The sequence below is a fragment of the Natrix helvetica genome (assembly GCF_964273705.1).
Source record: "Natrix helvetica genome assembly, chromosome: 4".
NCBI classification, from domain to species: Eukaryota; Metazoa; Chordata; class Lepidosauria; order Squamata; family Natricidae; genus Natrix; species Natrix helvetica.
The window spans coordinates 55,818,099-55,843,632 of record NC_138550.1 but is presented as its reverse complement, the minus strand read 5'-3'; the positions used below and the strand labels follow the sequence as shown (position 1 = coordinate 55,843,632).

The window sequence follows — 25,534 nt, the reverse complement described above, 5'->3', positions numbered from 1 at the left end:
TGCAGCAGCTGCCAAAAAAGCCAACACAGTTCTAGGCTGCATCAAAGAGGGATAGAATCAAGATCACATGAAGTGTTAATACCACTTTATAATGCCTTGGTAAGGCCACACTTGGAATACTGCATTCAGTTTTGGTCACCACGATGTAGAAAAGATGTGGAGACTCTAGAAAGTGCAGAGAAGAGCAACAAAGATGATCAGGGGACTGGAGACTAAAGAACAATTGCAGAAACTGGGTATGTCTAGTTTAATAAAAAGAAGGATTAGGAGAGACATGATAGCAGTGTTCCAATATCTCAGGGGTTGCCACAAAGAAGAGGGAGTCAAACTATTCTCCAAGGCACCTGAGGATAGAACAAGAAGCAATGGGTGGAAACTAATCAAGGAGAGAAGCAACTTAGAACTGAGGAGAAACTTCCTGACAGAACAATTAATCAGTGGAACAGCTTGCCTCCAGAAGTTGTGAATGCCCCAACACTGGAAATCTTTAAGAAGATGTTGGATAGCCATTTGTCTGGAACAGTATAGGGTTTCCTGCCTAGTCAGGGAGTTGGACTAGAAGACCTCCAAGGTCCCTTCCAACTCTACTATTGTATTATTGTAAAATCCAATTAAATCTAGCCTAATACAATACTATTTACTGTACTTCACTATACATTTCTGTCCACATTGTACCATCATTCTTCCAGATGCATATCCCCATTCTTTATGCATGCCAGCCTCTCTGTTGCAGGCCAGCATCTCATTCTCTCACTCCTTCACTGGCTTGCAGAATAGCAAACATGATTTTGGGAATGAGGCATTGAAGCATGATGCGAACAGGGCTTCTGCTGTTCTAAAAACCATTGTCCTATTCTCACGAGACCTGGGGAAGAGCCAGAGGTTTCTGAGAATAATAGGCCAACTTGCATATAGAACAGGAGGTTGGCTCATAGAAGAAACATGACATTAGTTTGGATAATGGTGTGAGGCAGGCAAGTCCAATGGTCTGAGGCTTGAGGCAGCATTTCTGAGTGGTAATGGTGGTACTGGAGCTGAAGTGGAGACCTGATACTGCTACAGGCCCTGGGCTTCTATTTCCATTCCAACATTGCCACCACCGAGTGCTGCTGTGCAGGTTAGCTAAAAAACTGATTGGTGGGGGAGATAAACTAGTGGAAGAAGTTGGAGTCCCCCTGTAGTTGTAAGCATTGTAGAGCTATCTGGGCAGCCCAACCTTCTGTAATATGGCAATACTACTGGGCCAGTCGGGGGTGGCTGAGGCTTTCATATTGCAGCATCCCCTAACTTGCACAATGTGTATTCCAGTTCCCCCTGCCCCCATTTCCCTTGAGACACTTTTGCACGCCTTACTGGATCTCGACTTTATGACCTGTAATTTTCACTTCACAACAGCAGCCAGGAGTCAGGATTGTGGTTGCCAGTGATTGAGATTCCAGTCCTGGTTGTGGTTATAAGCCAAGACCCACCTGTACATTTCTGTTGCACTTTGAAACATATTTTATGAATTTCTATTTATTTCTAAAAGCCATCTGCAATATTAGTATTCAGAAAAAATGATTTCAAACTTGCACTGATATAGTTAAAGCGTCATACTTTTGTGTCTAAAATACACTTTTATTTTTCAGGAATCCAAATTGTACTAACTTTTTTGAGTTGTGTACTGCAACAAATGAAGACAGCATAGCTGCTACTGAATCGGTAATAAAGCTAGCTTTGTATATATTTTGCAGTTAATTATTGATATTTCTCTTTCATTGCTATGTTGTTAAGCTTTAGTCTTCCTCATTTGTAATATTTGGATTCAACCCAGTAAACATATTAAGCAAAATGGTATTTTCTACCTTAATTCAAAATAAATTTATGATTAACGTATCTGGTTCACTTCCTAGGATGATGATTATAAACCAAGGACATCTTCTAGGAAAGTAAGTTAATTTTGTCTATATAACTTTTTTCTATATGAATGAGTAGGAATTTTGTATTTTTAAGTAGCTGAATGCAATTCATTTGTTGTAATTGCATTTTTAAAAGTCATCAAATATTTATGGGTATTTTCCTTTTTTGTTAAAAAAAAGAGACAATCCGTGAAAGGAAAAAATATTACAAGATCACGTTATGATGAAAACAGATGGAGGAAACAATGTATGGAACTTGTTAATCTAATTTTCCAGTGCGAGGATTCAGAACCCTTTAGACGGCCTGTTGATCTGGAGCAGTACCCTGTAAGTAATTATTCTACAGTAACATCAAACATGCCACATTTTAAAACATTCTCTTATCCATTGTACTTTCTTATTCAAAACAAGAAAAATGTCTGCTTCGGTTAGAAATTTCTGGTGGATAAGTCTGAAGGCACCCTTGTTCAAATCATTGTACACCTAAGAGAAAATACAGTATTTTGTTTCCTAAGTAAACAGAATGCCTGCAATTCCATGATGATGTGCAGTCTCCTTTTCTCTTTTGAATATGGTTCATAGCACAGACCTAAAACAATAGATAAATCTTCTGCAATCTCTCATGATCTTGCCACTGCCCCAAAAGCAAATGAGGTTACAATTGTTTTGATGACAAGTAACTCTCTATTTTATATACAGCTGCTAAACCTTGAATCTAGTATTTCCTAAGCACAGAAAGGGTACTTTAAACAAAAAGAACACACTTTTGCCATGCAGCAATGCAACCTTTTCCATGTTGTGAATTTCAAAGCTTGTTATGGAAATGGAGATGGACACACTAAGCATTTGCATCTATGTTTGATTCTGAGTCACAGAGTACAATCTTAATAAAACAAATATTATCAGCATCAGGGTAAAACTTGCTGAAAATAATTTAATTTACCGTATCGAGTAAGTTAAAAATTATGTAATGTCTGAAGTATGAATCTCCCCAAACGGTTCTGGAGAAGGAAAACGTTAACACTTTGGTGGAAGACCATTGGAGAAGCCTTGTTGGAAGGTAGTTGAAGAATCTGAGTACAGTTATCAGCTACCCCTTCATAAGTTAAATGCACTCATAGGCCTATTAGATATAAAACATTACATTATATTACATTATTGTTATCTTCCCTGAGTCTTCCTGCTGACTGGGTAAGCAGCCGGGGCTCAGGACCCCAGATAGGGGCTCCTGTTGGAGCTTGAGTTTTAGGAGAGTCGGTTTAATGTCAGGGTTCCAAGTAATAGACCCATACTAAACAAAACTCCGAGGCAGATGAATTCCTCAAAGAATAGCTTTATTGGATATATCATATTGATACAAATCTGGTGAAAAGGGACTCTGAAGGTTCCCATGGTTTTCACCTAATTAAAAGAGAAAGTTTTCCCACAACCACGAACAATCGGTCACATGGTCCAATCAAGATGCTGTCTGGTTGTCTGGTGACCTCACTCTTCCTTCCACGGTGAGGTGTGACAATGTCCTTGGTTCTCAAGAGAAAGTATTTCATTTTAGCTACACAATCCCTTCTATCTCTAATCCCCCCCACCCTTTCCCTTAGCTCCAGTGTGTGGCAACACTGAAGTTCCAATATGGCTCCGGTCAGGTCAGCTTCAGGGTTGACAGTTATATTAGTACTGTACTGTACTGTACTAATGTTATTTTAATGAACAACATTCAAAATAATCTGAAATTAAAATGCTTGCAAATTTTTGTAAATATATCAAAGATGCTTTCCCTAGCTCTGTCTTTTTTTCTTTTTCTCACTTTCTATTCTGCTTCTTCAATCTTCAGAAAGAAACTGCTGTAATTTTTGTCCCCTTTTTATCATCACAGTTAAGAAGAGAACTTCACTTTTGAAATTTTGATATTTGTGGACTAAGGGAATATGTTTCATTAGCATGAGACTTGTTAAATAGCCTTGCAAAGGAATGGTAAAAATATTAGAAAAACAAATTATACTGGACTAGCCAATTCCACTAGGATTTTAGAGTTTAATAAACAATGATTGTTAATATATATTTTATATATTATAATACAGTTCTTCAAACGCTATTTGAGACATTAGACATACTAATTTCCCGCGGTTCCCATCTTAGACTTCATTCCAAGCTGCATAGTCCTATGACAATTAGTTGTGCTTGTTTTTAGTCCTTTAAAAAAGTGTATTAAAGTTACTTAGTCTGCACACTTCCTCTCTGTGTCTGTCTTGTCTATCTGTCTACAGGCTTTCACCTGTATACGAGAAACTCCACCCCAGCCTTTTAATAATGGAGCCATTTGGTTATCTTTATTTAGGACTACAGAGAAATTATAGACACACCAATGGACTTAGCCACAATAAAGGAAACACTAGAAGCTGAAAACTATGATAATCCAATGGAACTGTGCAAAGATGTCAGACTCATATTTAGCAATGCTAAAGCATATACCCCAAACAAAAGATCTAAGGTAACATTTCTATACTATTTACTGCAATAACCAAATAAGTATTATTAGCATTTAAGCAAAAGTTAGATGGATAGGAAATGAAAGTCGTTGGAGGATCATTGAAAGTGTGAAATCAATCAGAACTCTGTTATGAGAACTTAAGGAACAATTGGTAAATACCGTATTTATTCGAGTATAACGCGCAAAATGTTATACCCAAAAAAGAAGTCAAAGTTTGGGTGCGCGTTATAAACGAGGGCTGGGCTGGGGTGGCAGTGGCGAATTGTAAATTGTAAATTTCTGGATTGCAGCCTCGATCCCGGCCTCAGGCGGCGCCGTGCCGTGCTCAATAGTCGCAACTCAGCTGCCTGCCGCCTTTCCCCTCCTTTGTCTCCCCGCCGCTGCTGCCGCCGTTTAAACCAAGGAATCGTCGCTTGTTCTACCTACAGAAGGTCCAGCATAGAAGCGAAGCCGAAAGAGATCCTTGCGAGGCTCTGCAGGCTTCCTCGGAGTAAGGAAGGCAACAGCTCCCCTCACCCCCCAGAAAGCAGCGGGGCTCGTCACGATGAAAAAGGCAGCCCTGATGCCGAGGAGAGCCTTGCAAGGAGGCGGAAAGGAAAAGCCCGAAAAGGCACCAATAGAAGCAGGGGGAGCTTCGCCCGCCTGGTGGGCAGCCATCGAGGCGTTTTCAAAGGCGGCGCCTGGGAGAGATGAGGTGGCGCTCCGGCGGTCCTGTTGCCAGTGTTCGGCGGCAGCAGCAGCGCTCCGACTATTGCCGCCGCTGCTGCCGCCGAACGCTGGCAACAGGCGCGCACAGGCTGCCCACCAGGCGGGCGAAGCTCCCCCTACTTCTTTTGGTGCCTTTTCGGGCTTTTCCTTTCTGCCTCCTTGCAAGGCTCTCCTCGGCATCAGGGCTGCCTTTTTCATCGCGACGAGCCCCGCTGCTTTCTGGGGGGTGAGGTGAGCTGTTGCCTTCCTTACTCCGAGGAAGCCTGCAGAGCCTCGCAAGGATCTCTTTTGGCTTCGCTTCTATGCTGGACCTTTAGCCTGCTCTTCCTCTTCTCTATACAGCAATCGCCTACTCATTACAATGCCTCCCGTGAGTTTGGTCTTATTTTGTCTTGACTAGAGCAAAAGCTGGCGCGCCTCCGCCCCCTTCCTGCCCCGCCGGCGGCAATAGTCATTACTATTACAATGCTTGGTGTGAAACAAAATTTTATACCGATTTTTAATCGAAAATTAGGGGGTGCACGTTATACACGTGTGCGCGTTATACTCGAATAAATACGGTAATTTTACTTTAAAACATATTTAGTTTAAAGGAGAATAAGCACGACTTTATACAGTCCTTAATACAGGCTCTGAATGTGTAAGCAGCTTCTTTTAACTATGTGACTAAATGTGTTTTAATTAAGATGTCTTGGATAATATTTTCAACTACTATTCAATTCCAGTATGTTCATTTTTCTACGTTTTCTTAGGCAACATCAATTTGTTATGGTTAAATTGTTGCAGATGTTCATTATAGCCAAAATGAGAAATAGAATACCCAAATACAAGATTAGTTTAACGAAGAAGCACTGTACATGTTTGCAGATAAGTGGAGAATTTTATGTGCCAAAATACAGACCTAAAATTGGGTTCAGCTTATCTGTGAGAATATACAGTACTACTTTTAGATCGTTGTGCAGGTCTGATCTGCAACTACGGGAATGTTTGGTTGAGGTTAGGGTTTTTCTTGCAACTGTACATATTTCCTCTAAAGAATGTCCTGTGATTGAATAGGTCATACTTTTAGGTAAATTTGCATACAACCATAATTGTATAACTGCAGAAGAGAAAGTGCAAATCCTATAAAGTAGAAGAATGTGGGTTAGACGGCATCACCACCAGATGGATTTGTAACTGGCTGACCAACCACATTCAATGTGTAGTCCTCAATGGAACTGCATCTACATGGAGGGAGGTATGCAGTGGAGTACCCCAAGGCTCTGTTTTAGGCCCAGTACTCTTCAACATCTTCATCAATGATTTGGATGAGGGAATAAATGGGGAACTCATCAAATTTGCAGATGACACCAAGCTGGCAGGAATAGCCAACACTCCAGAAGATAGGCTTAAGATACAAAAGGATCTTGACAAACTTGAACATTGGGCACTATCTAATAAAATGAAATTCAATGGTGAAAAGAGTAAGGTTCTACGTTTAGGCAAGAAAAACGAAATGCACAGGTACAGTATAGGTGGTACCTTGCTCAACAGTAGTAACTGAGAGGGATCTTGGAATCCTAGTGGAGAAACCATTTAAATATGAGCCAGCAGTTTGCAGCAGCTGCCAACACATTTTAGGCTACATAAACAGAGGGATAGAATCAAGATAACGTGAAGTGTTAATACCACTTTATAATGCCTTGGTAAGGCCACACTTGGAATACAGCATTCAGTTTTGGTCACCATGATGTAGAAAAGATGTGGAGACTCTAGAAAGAGTGCAGAGAAGAGCAACAAAGATGATTAGGGGACTGGAGACTAAAACATATGAAAAACGGTTGCAGGAACTGGGTATGTCTAGTTTAATGAAAAGAAGGACTAGAAGAGACATGATAGCAGTGTTCCAATATCTCAGCGGTTGCCACAAAGAAAAGGGAGTCATCAAGGCACCTGACGGTAGAACAAGAAGACCTCCAAGGTCCCTTCCAACTCTGCTATTATATTGTATTATTATATAAAAGGTATTAGAAAATAAATTACTATTTCAACAGAATGAATAGCAAGTGGGGATAAGGAAAGAGGATGTGTGAAATGGCTTGTAACAGAGTAAAAAAATTGTATTACATTCTACAGAAGTCTGAAGTTATGCTAATACAGGATATAAAATGGATGCTTGGTGGAAAGTAAAAGTGAAAAAGATTATGGATGAAGAAAAGAAATTTAAAAGATAATTACCACTGCAGAAAAATTGAGGAAGAGAAAATACTTCATATTTTAGTATGAATTGAGTCAAAGAGAACAGGGACTGGTTAAGTTAATATGATAGAAATAAACCAAGCAGTTATGATGGAAATAAATTGTTGTCAAATTAGGTGAAGAGAACTAAAAATAAAAATGGAATTAAAAATAAAAGTGAAAACAATCAATTTCATCATTTTTCTTATATGATTTACTGTTTTGTTGCTCTTTTTCTTTTAACTGAAAAGGAATAGTGTAATAAGTTGTATATTGTTAGTTTATACTTTTAAAAATAAAATTATTAATTTATGCATTGCATAACCTTCATAATTATTAATTCAGTCTGCATTTCTTTATCTAGATATATAGTATGACACTGAGACTATCTGCACTATTTGAGGAAAAAATTAGAAGAATTATCTCTGACTTTAGAACTGGGCAAAAGCACAATGAAAGAATATGGAGAAGTGAGAGATCCAGCAGAAAGTTGCAAAGTCTGAATAAATCTGTACAACGCTCTGCCAAAATACTGAGGTAAATTTTTCAATCTATTAATCAATCTTTTAGAATCATTGGTGCTAAACTGTAATTCACCTCAAACAAATTCCTTAATTAATAACTCATTTCCCTTTTCTGTTTGTTAGTCTTTAAACTCTAAAGTTTAAATTTTAAACTACAAACAGTGAATACGTTTAAGAATATTATGTTATATTGCATCATTTTAATATGATTTTAATATTTTTTAATATCTACTGTATTTTTCAGAGTATAAGACGCCCCTTTATTCCTCAAAAAAAGAGGCTGAAAATCTGGGTGTGTCTTATACATCGAATACAGCATTTTTTTGTCTCCTGAAGCCCCGGCCCCTTCACCAAAATGGCCGTGCATAGCCTTATGGAGGCTTTCAGAGAGCTCCTGGGGATGGGAGGGCAGAAATGAGCAAAAAATGGGCCTTTTTTGCCCCTCCCCCCCAGCCCCCAGCAGCACTCTGTAAGCCTCCATAAGGCTATGCATGCAATTTTTTTGACAAAAAACGGGCCCGTTTTCGCAAAAAAGGTTTTTTGCCCATTTTTGCCCCCACCCCACCCCCACAGGAGCATTCTGCAAGCCCCCCCAAGGCTATTTATGCCTTTTATTTTTTAAAAAAATGGGCCTGCTGTTAGCGATTTCCTACTCCAGCACATGGATAAATACACCTGGAAACATCTACCTGCCTACCTACTCACTCTACCTACCTACCTACCTACCTATCTACCTACCTACTGTATTTCTCTCTCTATCCCTCTACCTACCTACCTACTTACCTACCTACCTACTCTCTCTCTCTCCCTACCTGCCTACTGTATTTCTCCCTCTCTATCCCTCTATCTACCTACCTACTTCTTTTTTATTATTTGCCTCTTCAAACCTTGGTGCGTCTTATACTCTGAAAAATACGGTAATAAAGTAATTATATCTTTCATTGAGTGTTTTATTTTATTTATTACAAGGAATCTCACCTGTTGTCCAAAGTTTAAGGCAACATACATCGCACTTCCCCCTCTAAATTTTCCTCCTTCTCCTTTATTGTTGGTTTGGCTGAAAGATCATGCATGGCTCAAAATCACCAAGTAAGTTGCATAGATGAGTGAGGATGCAAAGCCAGTTTGAACTAGTAGTTAAGGCACCAGGCTTGAATCCAGGAAACTATGAATTCTTGTCCCACCTTATTCATGAAAACCAGACTGACTTTGAGCCAGTAACTCTCTCCCAACCCAACTCACCTAACAGGGTTGTTGTGGGGAAAATAGGAGTGTAAGGAGTATAAGGTATGTTTGCAACTTTGAATTATTTATAAAAATAATAAAAGTGAGAAATAAATAAATAATGCCTGGGTACCCCCAATCTTAGCCCAAAGTCTTAACCAGTACAGCATAATTAATTACCAAGGCATTTAGGAAATAAATTACATTAATCAAATACATATTGTTTTCATTCTATATGTTAAGAAACGCAAAACAGAAGCAGTGTAAATCTCAAACAGAAATTCAGTCTGAGGCAGAAAACTCTTCTAATCAAAATACATCAGGCAAAAAATCCTGTGTCACAAGCCATAAGGTGTATACTACCAGTTGTAGTATTGCTGGAATGTCTTCTGACTCTACCTCTGCATCGTATTTTGGATCAAATACACGGACCAGAAACACAGCAGTAGCACACAGTGGTACATTATCAACAGGTAAATGAACTGAATTAAAACTTGGTTTTAAAAAACCCTCCCCAGTTTATTTTAATATTGCTTTCTTTTCTGCTTGGCTTTATGATGAGAGTAAAGAATTGGTGGGATTCTTTCAAAGGAGGTTTTTTCTTTAAAACAAAAATGATATTGAGAAAAAATACTTTATGAATTTACAGTTTTTAAAGGTGTTGACTATTATTTAATTTGGTAATGAAACATCTGCAAGAAAACAACCAAGCTCAGGAGAGCACCTAGGACCCCAACGACATGGAGAGGAGGCTCCGAGTGACCTCTTTGATATCCAAGGACATGAAAGGACTATGGTGGGTTAAACGTCCCTACAAATGTTTTTGCAAGGAGGGACAGCATTGCCATGTTGTTCTATTTATAAATTCTTTAAAGCATCCATTGTTTTCAGAGTTCTTTCTATTTTCAAGTTATATTTTTGAAATCATACTTATCATGAAGTGCCAGTCAATGTAGTAACAGTGTCCAGTTTTTAAACAAACAGAAGTCAATTCAGATTCAGTTTTGGCCATCAGTCTTTGGGAATATCTGTCCTTCAGAATATTCCTCCCATGATTTTATGACCTTTTTTAAAGAGAGCTAAGCAAGTGCCATGGTTGTTAAGTGAACCAATTGTTCACTATGGGCACACTTTTGCCAAAAACTGTAGGTAAATGTTGGCTTTCTGCAAAATCATTGTAAAACACGTCCATGGGGCCTCAGGAGGAGAACCATCAAAACATTGAATACCTTGGCATTTTACTTTCATTCTGGTAATTATGTTTTCACTTTTGGGCCATAAATATTACAGTGGCAACCACAAGGAAAGCATCAAAAATAGAAGGAAGGACAATTTATAGACCAGGATATCATCAGATATTTTTTTAAAGTGCTTTACTTCTAAGCTTAAAGATTTGTAACAAAACATGTTATTTTGTAAAATATATCTTAACAACTTAATAATGAACCACAATCCCATGATTTTCTAGTTAGCTCTATTTTCAAAAGTACTTTTGTGAAAGAAAAAAAGTCAGTCTTCTAAAATAATTGTTCCTTTATCTGTTTTTAAAAATTCTTATAGACCTGTTGAGCTTTTTCTTTTAAGTTAAAATCTTCAGGATAACGTGTTTTTTTTTCTTAATTCCAAAAAGAAGTTGACTCAATGAATTTCTTCATTTTTTTCTGCTGGTCAGAAAATCTGTCTTAGGTTGTAAATTTATTAGATCCTAAAGGGAGGGTTTACAAGTCAAGTGTCCATCAAGGCCGCACATGATTTTGAGCATGATGATAATCATTTGGCTCCCAAGATACTCAACTCACAAAACTATAAGAAACTCAGTTCCTGTAGATTCCTTACGAGGAGCAAATAATCAGAACGCGAGGGCATGATCTTTCAATCTCTCATTTGTAGGGACATGTACCTCACTACAGTCCTTTCATTACCTGGATGCCATAACTTCTTCTTTGGGTCTGTATATGAATAATTATCACTGACTTTAGAGAGGTAAAGCTGAAACCTCCAGGATCTCTTGGTCTATCCTCCTAAGATTGGAATATGCCAGTGTTAATCTTTTGCAAAGTAATTATATGTCAAATAATCATGGAAGTATTTCTCATTTTCCAATGTGATTATTATATTTCCATAAAATTTAATATTTTTCTTTTATTTAGAATTATATTTAAATTACAGGAAAATAAACCAATATTCCAAATAGTCAAATTGCTTCAAATCTACCAATTGTTAAAATGTAGGAAAAACAGTCACCATTATTGGGGTTTAATATTTGGTGTTTTTAAGACTGATAATTTTATTTTTAAAATATTACAGCTTTATCAACATATTTTTATTCTTCTAAAGTTGATATACATGTTCTATATTTTACATTGCAATATTCCTATTTTGAATCCTAATTTATCACCCCTGTGTTTCATATGTAAGTAACTAAAAAGCAAATAAGTTCCAAGGATTTCTAAAATGGCTTTGGAGTGGGATCTAGTTAAGAATCTTTTAAATCTATAGTTAATATTAATTATTGGAGTTTGAGAGATGTTTACCTTAAGGTTATATAAAGCTCATTTATGCAGGAATCATTCTTAAACAGTTGATTTTTTGTGTGGCAGGATTTGACATAAATTTTTTGCTTCTTCTTCTATATTGTTTTAAACCTTTTCTGGTGAGCTCCCAAAACACCGCACATAATAAAGTACTGATGGCTATTCTGTTGACATAATACATTAAGATCTAGCTATACAAAATGCAGACTGTCTGCAACTTCTTATTATATTAAAATACATGAGAGAAATATTTAAAATTCTGATTAGCTTTATATCTTTTAACTCTTCCAGAAAGTGAGTTAGAACATTCATCAACTACTTCATCTTTGAGTAGTTCAGAAGAGAGCAAAGAGAGTTCTACAGCTCTGTCATCTCCAGTGCTACATAATGGAACTTCTGGAGAAAAACAAAGTATATTCAGGATTACTAGAAGTAAAGTATATCAGCAAAAACAAATAGGTATGTATATTAATATATATATATTAAAATGTATGTCATGTCTTTAAGTCCTGAGCAACTTAATGACAATCAAAGTTATTAAAAAGTATGATAAACACAACATGAAAACATTGTTACAAGATTTTATTTGTTTGAATTATATGACTACCAAAAAGTGGCAGTTTGGCAGCTTAGAAATTATTAAAAGTAAAAAGCAATCACCATCCAAAACAAAATAAATGCTAACCACAACATATTCCATTCAAGTCTTTTTCCCATTTGGATGAGCTCATCTAATACTTTAGCTCAATGCCTGGCGGGAAAAACAGGTTTCCAGGACATTTCTGATGGTTAGTAGGGACAAGATTGGAAGTGGTTGCAACAGAGAAGCCATGCCTCTTCGTTCCCACCAGATGACATTGGTCCATATAAGAAACCTGAAACATAATTACTCTGTTAGATTCCCATAGGATAAAAATAAGGAATTGAAAAGAATCAGCCCCACAAATAACCTGGCCAGGTGTAATGAAGGCTTAATTGGTGATTACTAGCAGTATCCAGAGTTCAAGGTGCTAGTAATTATAGGAATTACTGTGGCTCATGATGTGATCCACCTACTTAACACTATTACTAATATTACTGTTACTACTACTACTACTACTATTGCATTCCAGACCAGTTACAGCTTCTGGGTGGTTTTCAGGGACAGCCTTAGATAGAACATATTACAATAGCCCAAATTGGAGGTGATCTACTAAGAGAATTTCAAAAATGTTAAAAGATTACATTAAGTAATGAAAAAAAGCAAAAATATTGGAATTCTATGATTCCTGTTCCAAAAGCCTTCTGAAATATTGTTGTGTATCTTCCCCCCTCCCCCAAATGCCCCATCTAGGATAGAATGGGATAATTACATGAAAGTACATCTTAATGCAACCTTGTACTTGTGGGCACAAAGGCATTTTGATGCCCATGTAATGGCATCATGAGATGTAATAACACCACCCATTATTGGATGCCCAAGTAATGTGAGATACGTCTTACTAAAGGAAAATTCCTGTTGGTAAATTGGACTTCAGACAGTTAGCTAATAACTTTATTATTGGCATCAGAAAACTACTGTATTTTTCGGAGTATAAGAAGCACCTATTTCCCTCCCAAAAGAGGCTGAAAATCTGGGTACGTCTTATACACTGAATACAGAATTTTTGGCCTCCTGAAACTCTGCCCCATTTGCAAAAATGGCCGTGCATAGCCTTTAGCTTCCAGAGTGCTCCTGGGGGCTTGGGAGGGCAGAAATGACCGAAAAACAGGCCGTTTTTTTTACCCCAGGAGCACTCTACAAGCCTCCTAAAGGCTATGCATGCCCTTTTTGAGGGGCAAAAAGCGGGCCCGTTTTCGTGAAAAACGGACCAATTTTTAGGAGGTCTGCAGAATGCAAAAAAATTTTTTTTTTTTATTTCCCTCTTCAAAATCTGAAAAATATGGTAATTAGAGATCTATTAATAAACATGCATACACATTCCTTTTTAAGTAAGGGCATTATTCTATAAAATACAGAAGAGTATGTACACATAAGAAATTAAAGACAGGAAATTAATCAAAAGGCAACCTGTGAAAATTATCCCTTTCCTCCTTGACTGGTCCTTAGCATCATTTCATATAATTTCTTACTCCGGTCTGTTGTTCTTTAGCCTACCAATAGTGGTGGTGATACTGTGTGAATAGCAGGTGCAAGTGCCCATGCCCACCATTTGGCCTGGTTCCAAACAGGCTGTGGCCCAGGGGGTTGGGGACCCCTGAATTAGTTGGTATATAGTTGCCAAAAATGTTTTCATATGCTGCTTCCCCCCCCCCCCCCGCCCTCTCCTGAGCCCTGAAAATGTGGCAAGGAGAAAGCTACTACTTCCTGGAAGGCAGAACTTAGGAGTGAGGAAGGGACTTTTTTCCAGGTAGAAGACTTAAACCCTGCATTCTGGCTAGAAATGAGATTAAGCTTTCTTGCTGGTACTCAGAAAGGTATTTCATAGTAAAATCAACTGCTGACCTAGCTTACATTAGTGTTGTTCACTGTACATCTCTTTCTAACTTTGCAACCCATGCTTGCTTTCACCACATCAGTGCATTTCATTCATTTTACCCTTTAAGTCTTTAAAGCTTTTCAACTCTTTTTGGGATTTCACCAACTGCCTCTAAGGACAACTTTCTCAGTCTTCTTTTTTCTCTCAGTCCATTCACCCTTCAAGTATTTAAATGCAAATTTGAAATCTTTACCGCATGTAGTCAGTCAGTAAAATGTAACTGGAAAATATTCCTCCAAATGGCTTATAAAAGATGAAAAAAACACATACCTATATTTACTTTAAAAAGGCCAAACCTCAACACTTAGCCTAACTTAAGAGTTTAGTAATAGGTCCCCAGGGAGATTCCCTCTCTGCCAGGCCAGTGCGGTGCTAATGGCGGATTGTAGCTCCTGGGCAGAGGAACGGTTGAAAGGGGCTGCTTGACTCCACGGCTGGCACCCCCCCTGAGGTTCCCGGTCACTTTGTAGCAGCTCACAGTTTAAAAAAAGAAGAGTTTAGTAATAGACAAAATTATTTTTTAGAATGTTTATTGTAAGTATGTGTTTTTGTGTGTGTATTCATTTATTCATTTATATGTCCAGCTTCACAAGGGAATGCAGATAGCCAAAGGACTACAAGGAAAAGGATGTGGGAAAGAAAAACTGATACTTCAAATGAACATTCTGAAACGTTGAGCAATAGATTTTGTAGGTATAGGAAAATGCCACGCAGAAGTGCTACTGTGGCAGCTAATAAATTAAGAATGATGAGTGATGTGGAAGAAGAGTTCTTCAGCTCAGAAAGTGGTGGTACCAGAAGCAAAAACAGAAAACTACCTCATCGCAATGCTTCTGCTGCAGCCAGAAAGTTATTATTAAATGATTCTGAAGAAGAAAGTTCCATGCATTCTGAAAGTGACAAAGAATTGGAAGATCAGTCTGACAGAAGAAAAGCTCCTAAAACTGAACATTTTGCTGTTAAAAAAAGGCATAGTAGTGGATCTGAAAGTGGTAATTCAAATTCTGAGAGTGGGATGAAAAAAACACCAAAGAGGTACCCTGTTAAAGATTATAAAAAACGTTTGAGAACTGTTTGCCGTGTATCTCCCAAAATGAAACACAGCCCAGAATGTTCAGAAGATGACTCTAAACACCATATATCAGATGATGAGAGCGTTCAGAAAACAGTTCATCAATTGTCATCTTCATACGAAATTAATGCCAATAGCAGCTCTGAGACAGATTCTGAGCAAGAATGTAAAGTTTTACCAAGACATGCTTTTACAAGGGCATCATTTCGCTTCAGGAAAGGTAAAATATTGAGTGATTCAGAAGTGGAATCAGGAAGGGATGATGAAACTCCTTCTTCTTCAAAGATCAGAATCTTTTCTGAAACTTCAAAACTTGGCCAAAATGACTCATCTAATTTAGAATCTGGAACCGACAGCAGCTACTCAAGAAAAAGTCAGGGAAGGAAAAGCATCAGGAAAGGTGATTTATTTAAAATATATGATGCATTAGAATAAAATATTTTTCTTTTAGTGTCATTTAGCACAATAAAGTATTCTAGATTTACTGATTTATGGACAATTTATCCACCTTAATGAATTTTTGGAATACAGCCTTAGTCACATCAAACAAGGGTTTGTAATATATTGTTTGAGAAGTACATTTTTTAAAAAGGCAGTAGACAGTTACTGATGCAAGGTTAGAGTTAGCCTATTTCTGACTTTATCCCTCACTTCTTCACCCCATAATAAGAAGGAATAGATTGACCCTTTTATAATCCAGTATCTTGCTTCCAACCCAATCTCCTCAATTACTTCTTGCTCTACATGAGTTACACCAATTTTGCCATTGCCTAATTTGAAGGGAGGTTTGAAGCAGGAAAATAAAATGTGTTTTGAGCATCACGTGTGGGAAAGTTGGTGTCATACAGTATAGCGCAGGGTTGGGATTAAGCTGTGGAAGCAAGTTACTGGAATACAGAAGGAAAGATAAGAAATTGGGCTAAGTAGCAATAGTCAAGGTACATATTTGTATATGTTACAAGGGATTGTGTGTGTCTGAGAAAGAAGATTGCTTGAATTAGCTTAGAAAACCAATTCTGCAAGAAATAGAATTGGCAGAGGTAGGCTCAAAACTCCATCTCCCTTATATATCCATTACTTTTTTCAGGCTTTGACAGGTTTTCTTCCTATGAATCTCATTGGTAGCCATGTTTTGATGCTGCACTGAGTATTTCTTCAAATTGCAGTGCTCAAAACCTCAACCTTGATTGACTATCTACGAAATCTCTTATTTAATGGTTTGACATACTGAAATGTCATCATACATCTTGTTAGTTTTTGCATTCAGGTCATGAAACTTTCTGAGGTTGATAATAATGATGAGTACATTTTGCCTTAACTGCAAGGGTATTTACTTACCTTTATTATCTTCAACTAGGGTATTCACAGTTGCTAATGAATGTGTTTATTTCAACTAGCTTTTATGAGTTTTTAATGCTTTTATTTGTGTATTTTAATATAATTATTCTATGTGCCTTTATAGATTCTGTTGCCAAAGCAAATGGGCTCAGCAAATCTACCAGAAAAAGACCATTCCAAAGTGATTGTCAGATAGGAGCTTCTAAATCGGAATACATCTATGGAAAATTGCCCCTTAGAAGTGATTCTGTTGCTATTAATAAATTAAGTCTTGTGAATGATAAGGAAGACTTCACCAATTCAGAAACTACTAGAACCTACAGTGACAATAATAGAAAACTGAACTGTCGCAGTATTGTTTCTGCAACTAGAAAGCAATTAGATAGCTCAGCAGATGGAAGCCAAGAGTCTGGTGAAGCAAAAAGGAAACAGTACTGTAGAAGAAAGTGTATTCAGTCTTCCACAGCTGCCAAGATAGATGGTAGTGATTCTGAAAACAGTTCATATTCTGAAGGGGCCAAAAGAAAAAAATTGCATATTAAAAAAGCCCATAGGCACAAGCCTAGAATTCCATATGGTAAAAGTATAAATCCCATTCTAGAGAAAAGTCTGAAAAGCCACCTGCCAAAGGTTAGAAATCCTGATAAACATCCTATATTTACACATAATACTATAGTTACTTCTGACTTTGAGGGAGATTTTGAATTAGACCAATATAATGACAATATTAAAAAGTTTCAGAAGACTGTAGATTCTTCAGGAAAATCAAAAAATGAATCTGAAATACAGCATAAAGGAAGTGGAACTGATTCTCTGCCAAATAGCAAAGAATCTTCAAAAGCCCCAAAATCTAAAACCAGAATAGATTCCAGCTGCCAGTCTGATTTGGAAATCAAATCTTGCAACGATGCTAGCAACTACAGTGATGTCAAAACACAGCCCAAGAAAAAGAAAGAAAAAACAGATGACATTAAGGAAGGTAATTTTTATAATACTGATCTTTTCCTTGATAATATTAGAAGTTATGTTTGTTATATGTAAATTATAATGTATATTATATTTTATATGAAATAAATATAATATTCCTTACATTAAGGATTGCATTCAAGGGATATATAATTTATTTGTTTTTTTGAAAATGCAATTTTATCTACAAATTAGAAAATAATGCAATGTTTTGGGTGCAGATTTCTTGATATTTTACAATATCCTCTTTTTTCATCTAGAAATTATTAAATATTGTTTAACATGTATCTGTTTTGCTATAGATAGTTAATATTTTTTTAATTTTTACTTTCCTTTCAATATGTTACTGCTTTTGTATGTTGGGGTTTGGGTTTGTTAAAATTATTTAAATTTATTGGCTGCCCAACTCCAGTGGACTTACAGGAATTCCTCGACTTATGGTTACAAATTGAGCCCAAAATTTCCATTGCTAAGCAAGACAGTTATTTAAGTGACCTTTGCCCCATTTTATAATCGGGTGAAGTTAGTAATATAACCATGTTACTATAACCATAACCATTATTACATGACCCTGGGACACTGCAACCGTCATAAATACATGCTGGTTGTCAAGTGTCTGCATTTTGGGGATGCTATAATAGTCATAAGTGTGAAAAATGTCCATAAGCTACTTTTTTCAGTGCCATTGCATTTCAAAGAGTTACAAAGTGATTGCTTGTAATTCAGGGGCTGCCTATATTTATTTAAAATAAATGAACATTTGCAAAAAAAAGTAAGAGTTTGTCAAAAAAGACAGTAATTAAGGATTGTACAGTACAAAATGCACATATGATTTTCATATACAAAGCTATGAAATAGGAAGACCAAAAAATTTCAAACTAAACTGAGGAAAATTTAAAGAAAAAGTTTCTTATATTAACATTACTGATGAGTACTTGCAGTTCCAAAAATCACTTAGAAGATTAGCACCAAAAATATCTAAATGGTAGTTGAATTTGAGAACTTCATTATAGTTTTCAATATAATATAGCATGTTTTCACAGTGAAGGGAAAGGCCAAGATCATCTGTTAGGCAGACTACACAACCAAGTGTATAACAGTTTGGATTAATTATGATTAAACTAATGTATCATTTGTCTTAACTTGTTTTAGAAATAATATTTAATCTATACATTCTTCCTTCTACAGAATCAGCTTCTCAGCTATTGAACCAAAGCCCAATAGTACTCAGGAACAGAAATACTTACAAAAGATGTACAGAGTTGAATAACATGTCAATGAATATTAAAACCCTCAATGGAAAGAAAATTCCACGTCGAAGTGCTGCTGTGGCTGCAAGCAAAATAAAACTTATTAGTGATGCAAAGGAAGAATTCTCAGGTTCAGAAGTTGGAGACTGTAGAAAAAAGAACAGAATACTTCCACTCCGCAGTGCCTCTGTTGCAGCTAGAAAAGTACTGGATGATTTATCTTCACTCTCAGATAGTGGAACAGAACTGAAAGGACGTAAGATAAAGGGGAGAAATAATCAGACTTGTTCTTATTCACCTAGGCAATCTGATAAAGTACTAAAAACAAGATGTTTAGATGCTGAAGAAGAAAGTGTGTTAAAACAGAGGCATAGCAATGGCTCAAGACAAGTTTCTATCAAATGTAAAAAAATCACAGTAAAACATTTTGATGATGACTCTTCCAGCAGCATTACATCTGAGGAACAAAAAAGTTCAAGTCAAGATAATGTAACAAGTGACTCTGCTGCAGACTCTGAACTGGAAAAGGAATATAATTTTACAAATGTGAGGAACACCAGGCACAATGGAGAAAGGGAGAACATGGGACGAAATGCTTTGTCAAAGAATAAACAACTACGCATTCCAGAGAGCTCAAAATCTGAACCTGAAAGAAGTTCCCATTTTTCTTCTGATTCGGAAACTCAAACAGAATCCAAACCCATCAATAATAATGGAGGCGTAAAAACAACTAAAAGGAAAAGGAAAGCCACGCCAGCAAATAAAAATGGCTTTTCTGAATCTTCCAGAATACCTCAGAGAAGGAAACGGCCAAAAGCGAATGAAGAGAATGATTCTGACGAATTGCATTACACAAAATACAAACCAATAAATCGACGCTCCAAAGTCAAAACTAGAAATAGGGGCAGGCGAACGGTAAGATATGCAGATGATGAAGAGGATTGTGAAACATGAAGATCTAGTCCACTTTCCTTTTATTAATGATACTAGACTTACGTTGGAACTTCTCTTCCTCTAATTCAGGGAATATATTTATATTTTTCTATGAAAAAGTTAAATGTGGAAGCTCTGTTTTGATAATATGACTTGCACTTGCCTATCTGTGCACATATGCCAAAATGTGCCTCATTATGAAGGCAGAACTGTTGTCTTTAATAATATTTTGTTTGTTAGTGTAGTAAGTGGCAAGAGGGATAAACATTAGATAACAGCTTTAATGCTGTTTGATTAAATAGCATGGTGCTGCAGATTGAGACTATGTCATACTATATTAGTGTGTTAAGAACCAGATGAATCTGACTACCACGGTGTTTAATATTTAATTGATCAGTAATGAATAGAATTAACTAGTATATATTGTAAACAAATCTTAATAGTTACTAATTTTAAAGAACAAAAATGTGAAAAATGGCTACCAAATATCATAGCAACTTGTAAAAATGAGCAGTGCTATTGATTTGAGAAAAAACAGCTTGAATAAATAGATAATTAAATGCTTATTGTTTTTATAAATATGTGGATTAAAATTTGTTGTCATCTCCTTTTAACATATGGCACCCATGCTGTAAATTTAAGATCATTAGGATATAGGTCTTTCCTTTATTTTGTGTGAAAATTTGTGTTTTGTGCTTTTTCTTTAAAATGATTAAAGCTTCTGTTCTGTAGAATTCTATATTTAAGGTGTTATTGGTAAAGTTTAATATTTACTAAAAATCTTCAAATTTAATTATTTATAATTCAGATTGGTAGTGCAATTGAACCACTCCACCGCTTGATTTAACTAAATAAAGCACCTTCATGTTGGTGGTGTTTAAGTTGGCATTGTTGAAATAATAAAATCATTACATTTCATGTAGCATATGAAAAATGGGAAGTACATGCTGCTTTGTAAGCGTATACATAATGAAATGTTAGTGACTTCCTTTTCAAAAGCACTATTGACTTTCAGTTTTATTTTTCTCTTTAGGCCTCCTGAAATTTTATTTTGAGAACTATTTATTCAGGGTTATGTATGTGATATTTTTATGAAACAAAACCCTAAATGTTGGTTTTGTCTTCCACTTTTTTGATTTCTCAAAATAAAATTATCCCGATAAGACGGTTGTCTACAAATTCTAATATTCAGAATTCTTTATTTTTGTATGTTAAGTTTAAAATGTGCTTTAGAGAAAAATTGCACATTTCTGAATTTAAAGTGAAGATGAATGTAATACATTTTATTTACGAACTTAAAAGTGTAATTTTGTTTTTGAAGCAACAAATGATAAAGAGAAATCCCAAAGTTCAGTAATTTTTCTGAAGTGCACTGCCCATAAAATGCACTTTTATTTGCAATTTTGGAATAATCTTGAATTTTAACTGTTTGTGTTCTATATATATTATAGAAAACTAATACAACATTAAATAGTTTCACTCAAAAACGTTTAAGGTATTAGAATGAATAATGAATTTGCCCAATGACATACAATAAATGGAATGTTCTCATGACATCATTATTGTAGTAATGGCTGCAAATTACCTTGAAAAATCAAAGGAGTAGAAGTTCTTTTGTTTCAATTACTGTTTGTGAACATTAGAAGACAAACCATGTTATGGTAACTTTAGTGGAAGCTAGGTTTGGTTTAATAGTTTCTTTTCACACTTTATATATATTATATAAAAATAATTACTTTTCATGTTCACATTTTTAAAGTTTTTTTTAAAAATACTATCCATATTTTATCTAAGTAATACTCAAAAAACCTCAACAACCCTTGCTTGGAAAAAGCTAATTATTTAAGCCTTAGATCAGTGGTTCCCAAAGTGGGCGGAGGGGGGTTGACTTAGGGGGGTGCTAAGAGGCAAGGGGGGCGGCAGGGTTGGAGGGCGCTGGCGATAGAATTCTTCAGCTGCTTAATGACCCCGAAGAAGAGCAGGGCGAGCAGGAAGAGCAGAAGGAAGAAAAGCGCGAGGTAGAGGAGCAAATTGAATTCCTGCTCCATGGTGCCGCGAAGGCCATCCCTCACGAACTGCCCAATGAGGCCCCCTGTTCCAGGGAGGGGGCAAAATTAGAGTGTTCAGCCGCCCCTGGCATCTCTTCTCCTAGGTCCCTATCCCCCGTCTCCTCCCCTTCTTTGTCTAGGCTGGGAGCCAAACGAAGGAGATGCGTCTCGCCGACTCCATTTAGGAACAAACAACAATAAGAAATCAGTTCATCGCTTTAAAGAGCTGGAAGCTTGCAGGAGTTGTTTGCACTTACAGATCCCGCTAAAAGAAACACACAGAGACACGCACACACACTGCACTTGAACAGATCTCCTTAGCAAACTTGGGATGCCCAGATAAATGTTCTGTGTCTTCAAGATCGGATTGAGGCAGAAAATCCACATTAAAATAGCAGCATCCCAGCAAAAGAGTCCAGCAAGGGCGGCCGCTGCTTTTGATCAACCTGTATTACCGGGGGAGCGAGCAAGTGAGAAGAAAAGGGCGGGATTGAAGGGGCAACGGACTGAGTCCTGCCACTCTCGGCAGAGGTAATGGAGCTCAGCTCTGGTCAGCCCCGTCCCGGTGGGCACTGGAGGGCATCAAATCAGGAACTCTACTATGCGAGCCGCAGAGGGAGAGCGGGGCTTTTCCAACGTAAGACGAGGCTGCCTAGATCTGCGGGTCAACTGCTGTCCTTTCAAAAAGCGGTGAAGTTTTTTCTGTTTGTGGTAGAAAGAAATTATAGTTCTAGCAGAGTCCAGCAGCCCATTGCCTGTTGCACTGTTTTGTAGTACAGGCAGCCCTTGACGTAGAACCACAATTGAGCCCAAATTTTCTGTTGTTAAAGGAGACATTAGTTACCTTAAGTGAGTTTTGCCCCATTTTACAACCTTGCTTGCCCAGTTGTTAAGTGAATCACTGCAGTTGATTAGTTAGTAACCTGGTTGTTAAGTGAATCTGGCTTCCTCGTTGACTTTGCTTGTCAGAAGGTTGCAAAAGGGGATCGCATAACCTTGGAACACAGCAATGGTCATAAGTATGAGTCAGTTGCCAAGCATCTGAATTTTGATCACATGCTCATGGGGATGCTGGAAAGGTGGTAACTGAAAAGCAATCATACGTTTTCAATGCCATTGCAACACTGAATGGTCAGCAAATAAACTGGTAAATCAAGGACTATCCGTAGTATTATGTATGTTTGCCTTGAATTATCTACAAAGTAATAAAGGTGGAATAAAAATGTAATAAATAAAATCCACTACAAGCTTCTTGTTCCAGCTGCCTTTATTCTTTTGGCCTGTGCCCATTAATAGAGAAATCCATTGAATGGTGTATGTGTACTGCACAGCCATAGATGAGCAAAGCAACAAAGAGGAAGAGTCTAGATTTTCCTATCCATACCACATGCTATGAAGGATAGAAGATAATGTCTCTCGAAAAGTAGACATTTATCTATTATTTATTATTAGATTTATATCCTGTCTTTCTTTGCACAACTCAAGGTAGCTTTCCAGTGCTCCATCTCCTACTTTTCCCCAACAACAACAACCCTGTAAGGTGGATTTGGCCGAAGGAGAGTGAGCAGCCAAATGTTTCTCAGCTGGTGTTCATGATGAGATAGAGCTAGTGGTCTCTTTCCTGCTTTCTTGTCTATCACCTTAACCACATTATGAGATTCAGAGCTTGTGATTCATTTATCTTACAGTAATACTTTACCTAAAGAAGTATTTACATAGAATTAAGTTCTATGTATTACTTTCATTGAATTGGTTCTGCTCCCCTGGATCTAAAACCATTTGCTTAATTACAAGCACTATTTTATCATAACAAAGGATACAAGATATAGTGCCAATAATAAAATGGGTGTTTATATTTGGGTACATATCAACTGCACCTGATTGTGCCATCTTTATAAAAATAAAAATACGCTGTGAAAAATAACAAGAAGGCACATCCTGACAAGGCAGACAAGAACCTAACTTTTTTTCAATCAGTTCGTGACAGCTTGCAAAAGCGCCCAACACTGTCACACATGTTTTACAATGCTTCCCAACAAAACACTGATGGTTTGCGTGCTTCATACAACATTTCATTGTTGATTGCTAAGTCTGGAAAGCCACATACTATTGGTGAAGAACTCATCCTACCAGCCATTAGTGGGGTTCTGAGTACTGCATGAGTCACCACATGATATAATTAAGACAATTCCTCTCAGCAACAATTCAGTGCAAAGACGCACAGATGAAATGGCTGAGAATGTCGAAGATGTATTGTGCAGCATACTATGGACAACAGACTTTGTATTACAGCTGGATGAATCAACTTTGCCAGGCAATGAATCTTTGTTTCTTGCTTATGTGCACTTTATTAAAGACGAAAGTTTGACTCAAGAGTTGTTATTTGCGAGGCAACTAAAAACGGATACTAAAGGGGAGTCAATATTTCATGTTGAGCAGTTTTTCAAAGACAAGGAAATTCCACTTACTAACATACTAGCTTATGCAACTGATGGAGCACCATCAATGACTGGTCGCTACCGTGGGTGCGTTGCTTACTTGAAAAAAGCAGTGCCAAATGTCTTTACCATTCACCGTGTCATTCATCGCCAATATCTGATTGCAAAAAAACCTCAGTGATCGCTTGCACAAGTCATTACACACTGTCATTACTGCAGTTAACAAAATTAAAGTACATGCTCTCAATGATCGACTTATTCAGAGCTCTGTGTTGAGAATGATGAAGATTTTGATCGTTTGCTGCTTCATACAGAAGTTTGTTGGCTATCAAAAGGCAACTGTGTGAGATGCTTTTACAATCTTTTTGACATTGTTGTGGAGTTTTTTGAAGACAAGAATGCCTTGCTCAGTGGTGAATTTAAAGAGATCAGGCATGACATTGTTTATTTATCAGAACTATTTGCAAAGTTCAATGAAGTGAATTTGCAGTTGCAAGGAAATGAGGTCAATCTTATTAAGGCTAAATCTGTCATCTCTACGTTTATTTCAAAGTTAACTCTATTCAAGCGCAATATAGGCCGTCGTGAGCTATACCAATTTCCAAGCTTGTCTGAGCTACAAAAGAAAGGTGGGATACAAGATGATGATCTTAAAGTTTTTTGGGACCATTTGGACATGCTGCATAAAGATATGTCTGAGCGATATCAGGATCTTCTTTTGATGGAAATTCCAGATTGGGTGATAAATCCATTTTCAGATACTGAGGATGATGGGGTAGTGGAGGAACAACTCATAGAGCTGCAAAATGACATCGAGCTGAAGCCAAAGTTTACGAAATCGTACTAAGAGTTTTGGTTACAGAAAGAAATTTCTGATTGCTATACTGCACTATGGACAGTGGTTAAGAAGTCCTTGTTGCATTTCCAACATCATATTTGGTGGAACGTGGCTTCAATGTGGTCATCCAACTTCTCTCCAAGCAAAGAAATTGACTCCAGATTACTGAACGTGGTGATTTAAGACTCCTGCTAAGTGACTTAAAACCAGACATTGGAAACTGGTATCACTTTATCAAGCCCATCCATCACATTAAGAATTTACTGAACAGTGAAGTAGTTACTAAATTTTACTAAGTTTACTATGTTAGTAGTTACTAAGGTTCTTGATAAATGACTATCAGACTTTGAAAAGCTGGTATCATTGGATTATGTTTAATTCAACAATTTTGTTGAATTAACATTAGCTACAAAGGTTTTTACATTGGATTTTGAATAAATGTGCAATTAATTGTTACAGTTTTGAATTTTACTGTTACTATCTTCCGTCCGTCGTGCAAACCGCCCAGTCACATGACACCCCCCGACAGGCCCACCAAG

At 37.0% G+C, this 25,534-nt stretch overlaps 1 protein-coding gene across 3 annotated transcripts in view; it reads left to right on the top strand.

Moving 5' to 3' along the window:
• The window catches only part of BRWD1 (bromodomain and WD repeat domain containing 1), an 80,425-nt gene extending 59,406 nt beyond the window's left edge, over window positions 1-21,019 (top strand). For 2 of the 3 annotated variants that reach the window (XM_081952211.1, XM_081952210.1), the window contains exons 33-42: window positions 1,629-1,701; window positions 1,893-1,928; window positions 2,079-2,225; window positions 4,234-4,386; window positions 7,676-7,848; window positions 9,303-9,532; window positions 11,885-12,052; window positions 14,697-15,584; window positions 16,647-17,501; window positions 18,677-21,019. In XM_081952211.1, coding sequence (XP_081808337.1) covers window positions 1,629-1,701; window positions 1,893-1,928; window positions 2,079-2,225; window positions 4,234-4,386; window positions 7,676-7,848; window positions 9,303-9,532; window positions 11,885-12,052; window positions 14,697-15,584; window positions 16,647-17,501; window positions 18,677-19,692 — 3,739 coding nt within the window. In that variant the 3' untranslated portion in view covers window positions 19,693-21,019. The remainder of the gene's footprint in view (window positions 1-1,628; window positions 1,702-1,892; window positions 1,929-2,078; window positions 2,226-4,233; window positions 4,387-7,675; window positions 7,849-9,302; window positions 9,533-11,884; window positions 12,053-14,696; window positions 15,585-16,646; window positions 17,502-18,676) is intronic. The other variant, XM_081952212.1, reaches the window with a different exon arrangement.
• The last annotated feature ends 4,515 nt before the right edge of the window (window positions 21,020-25,534 follow it).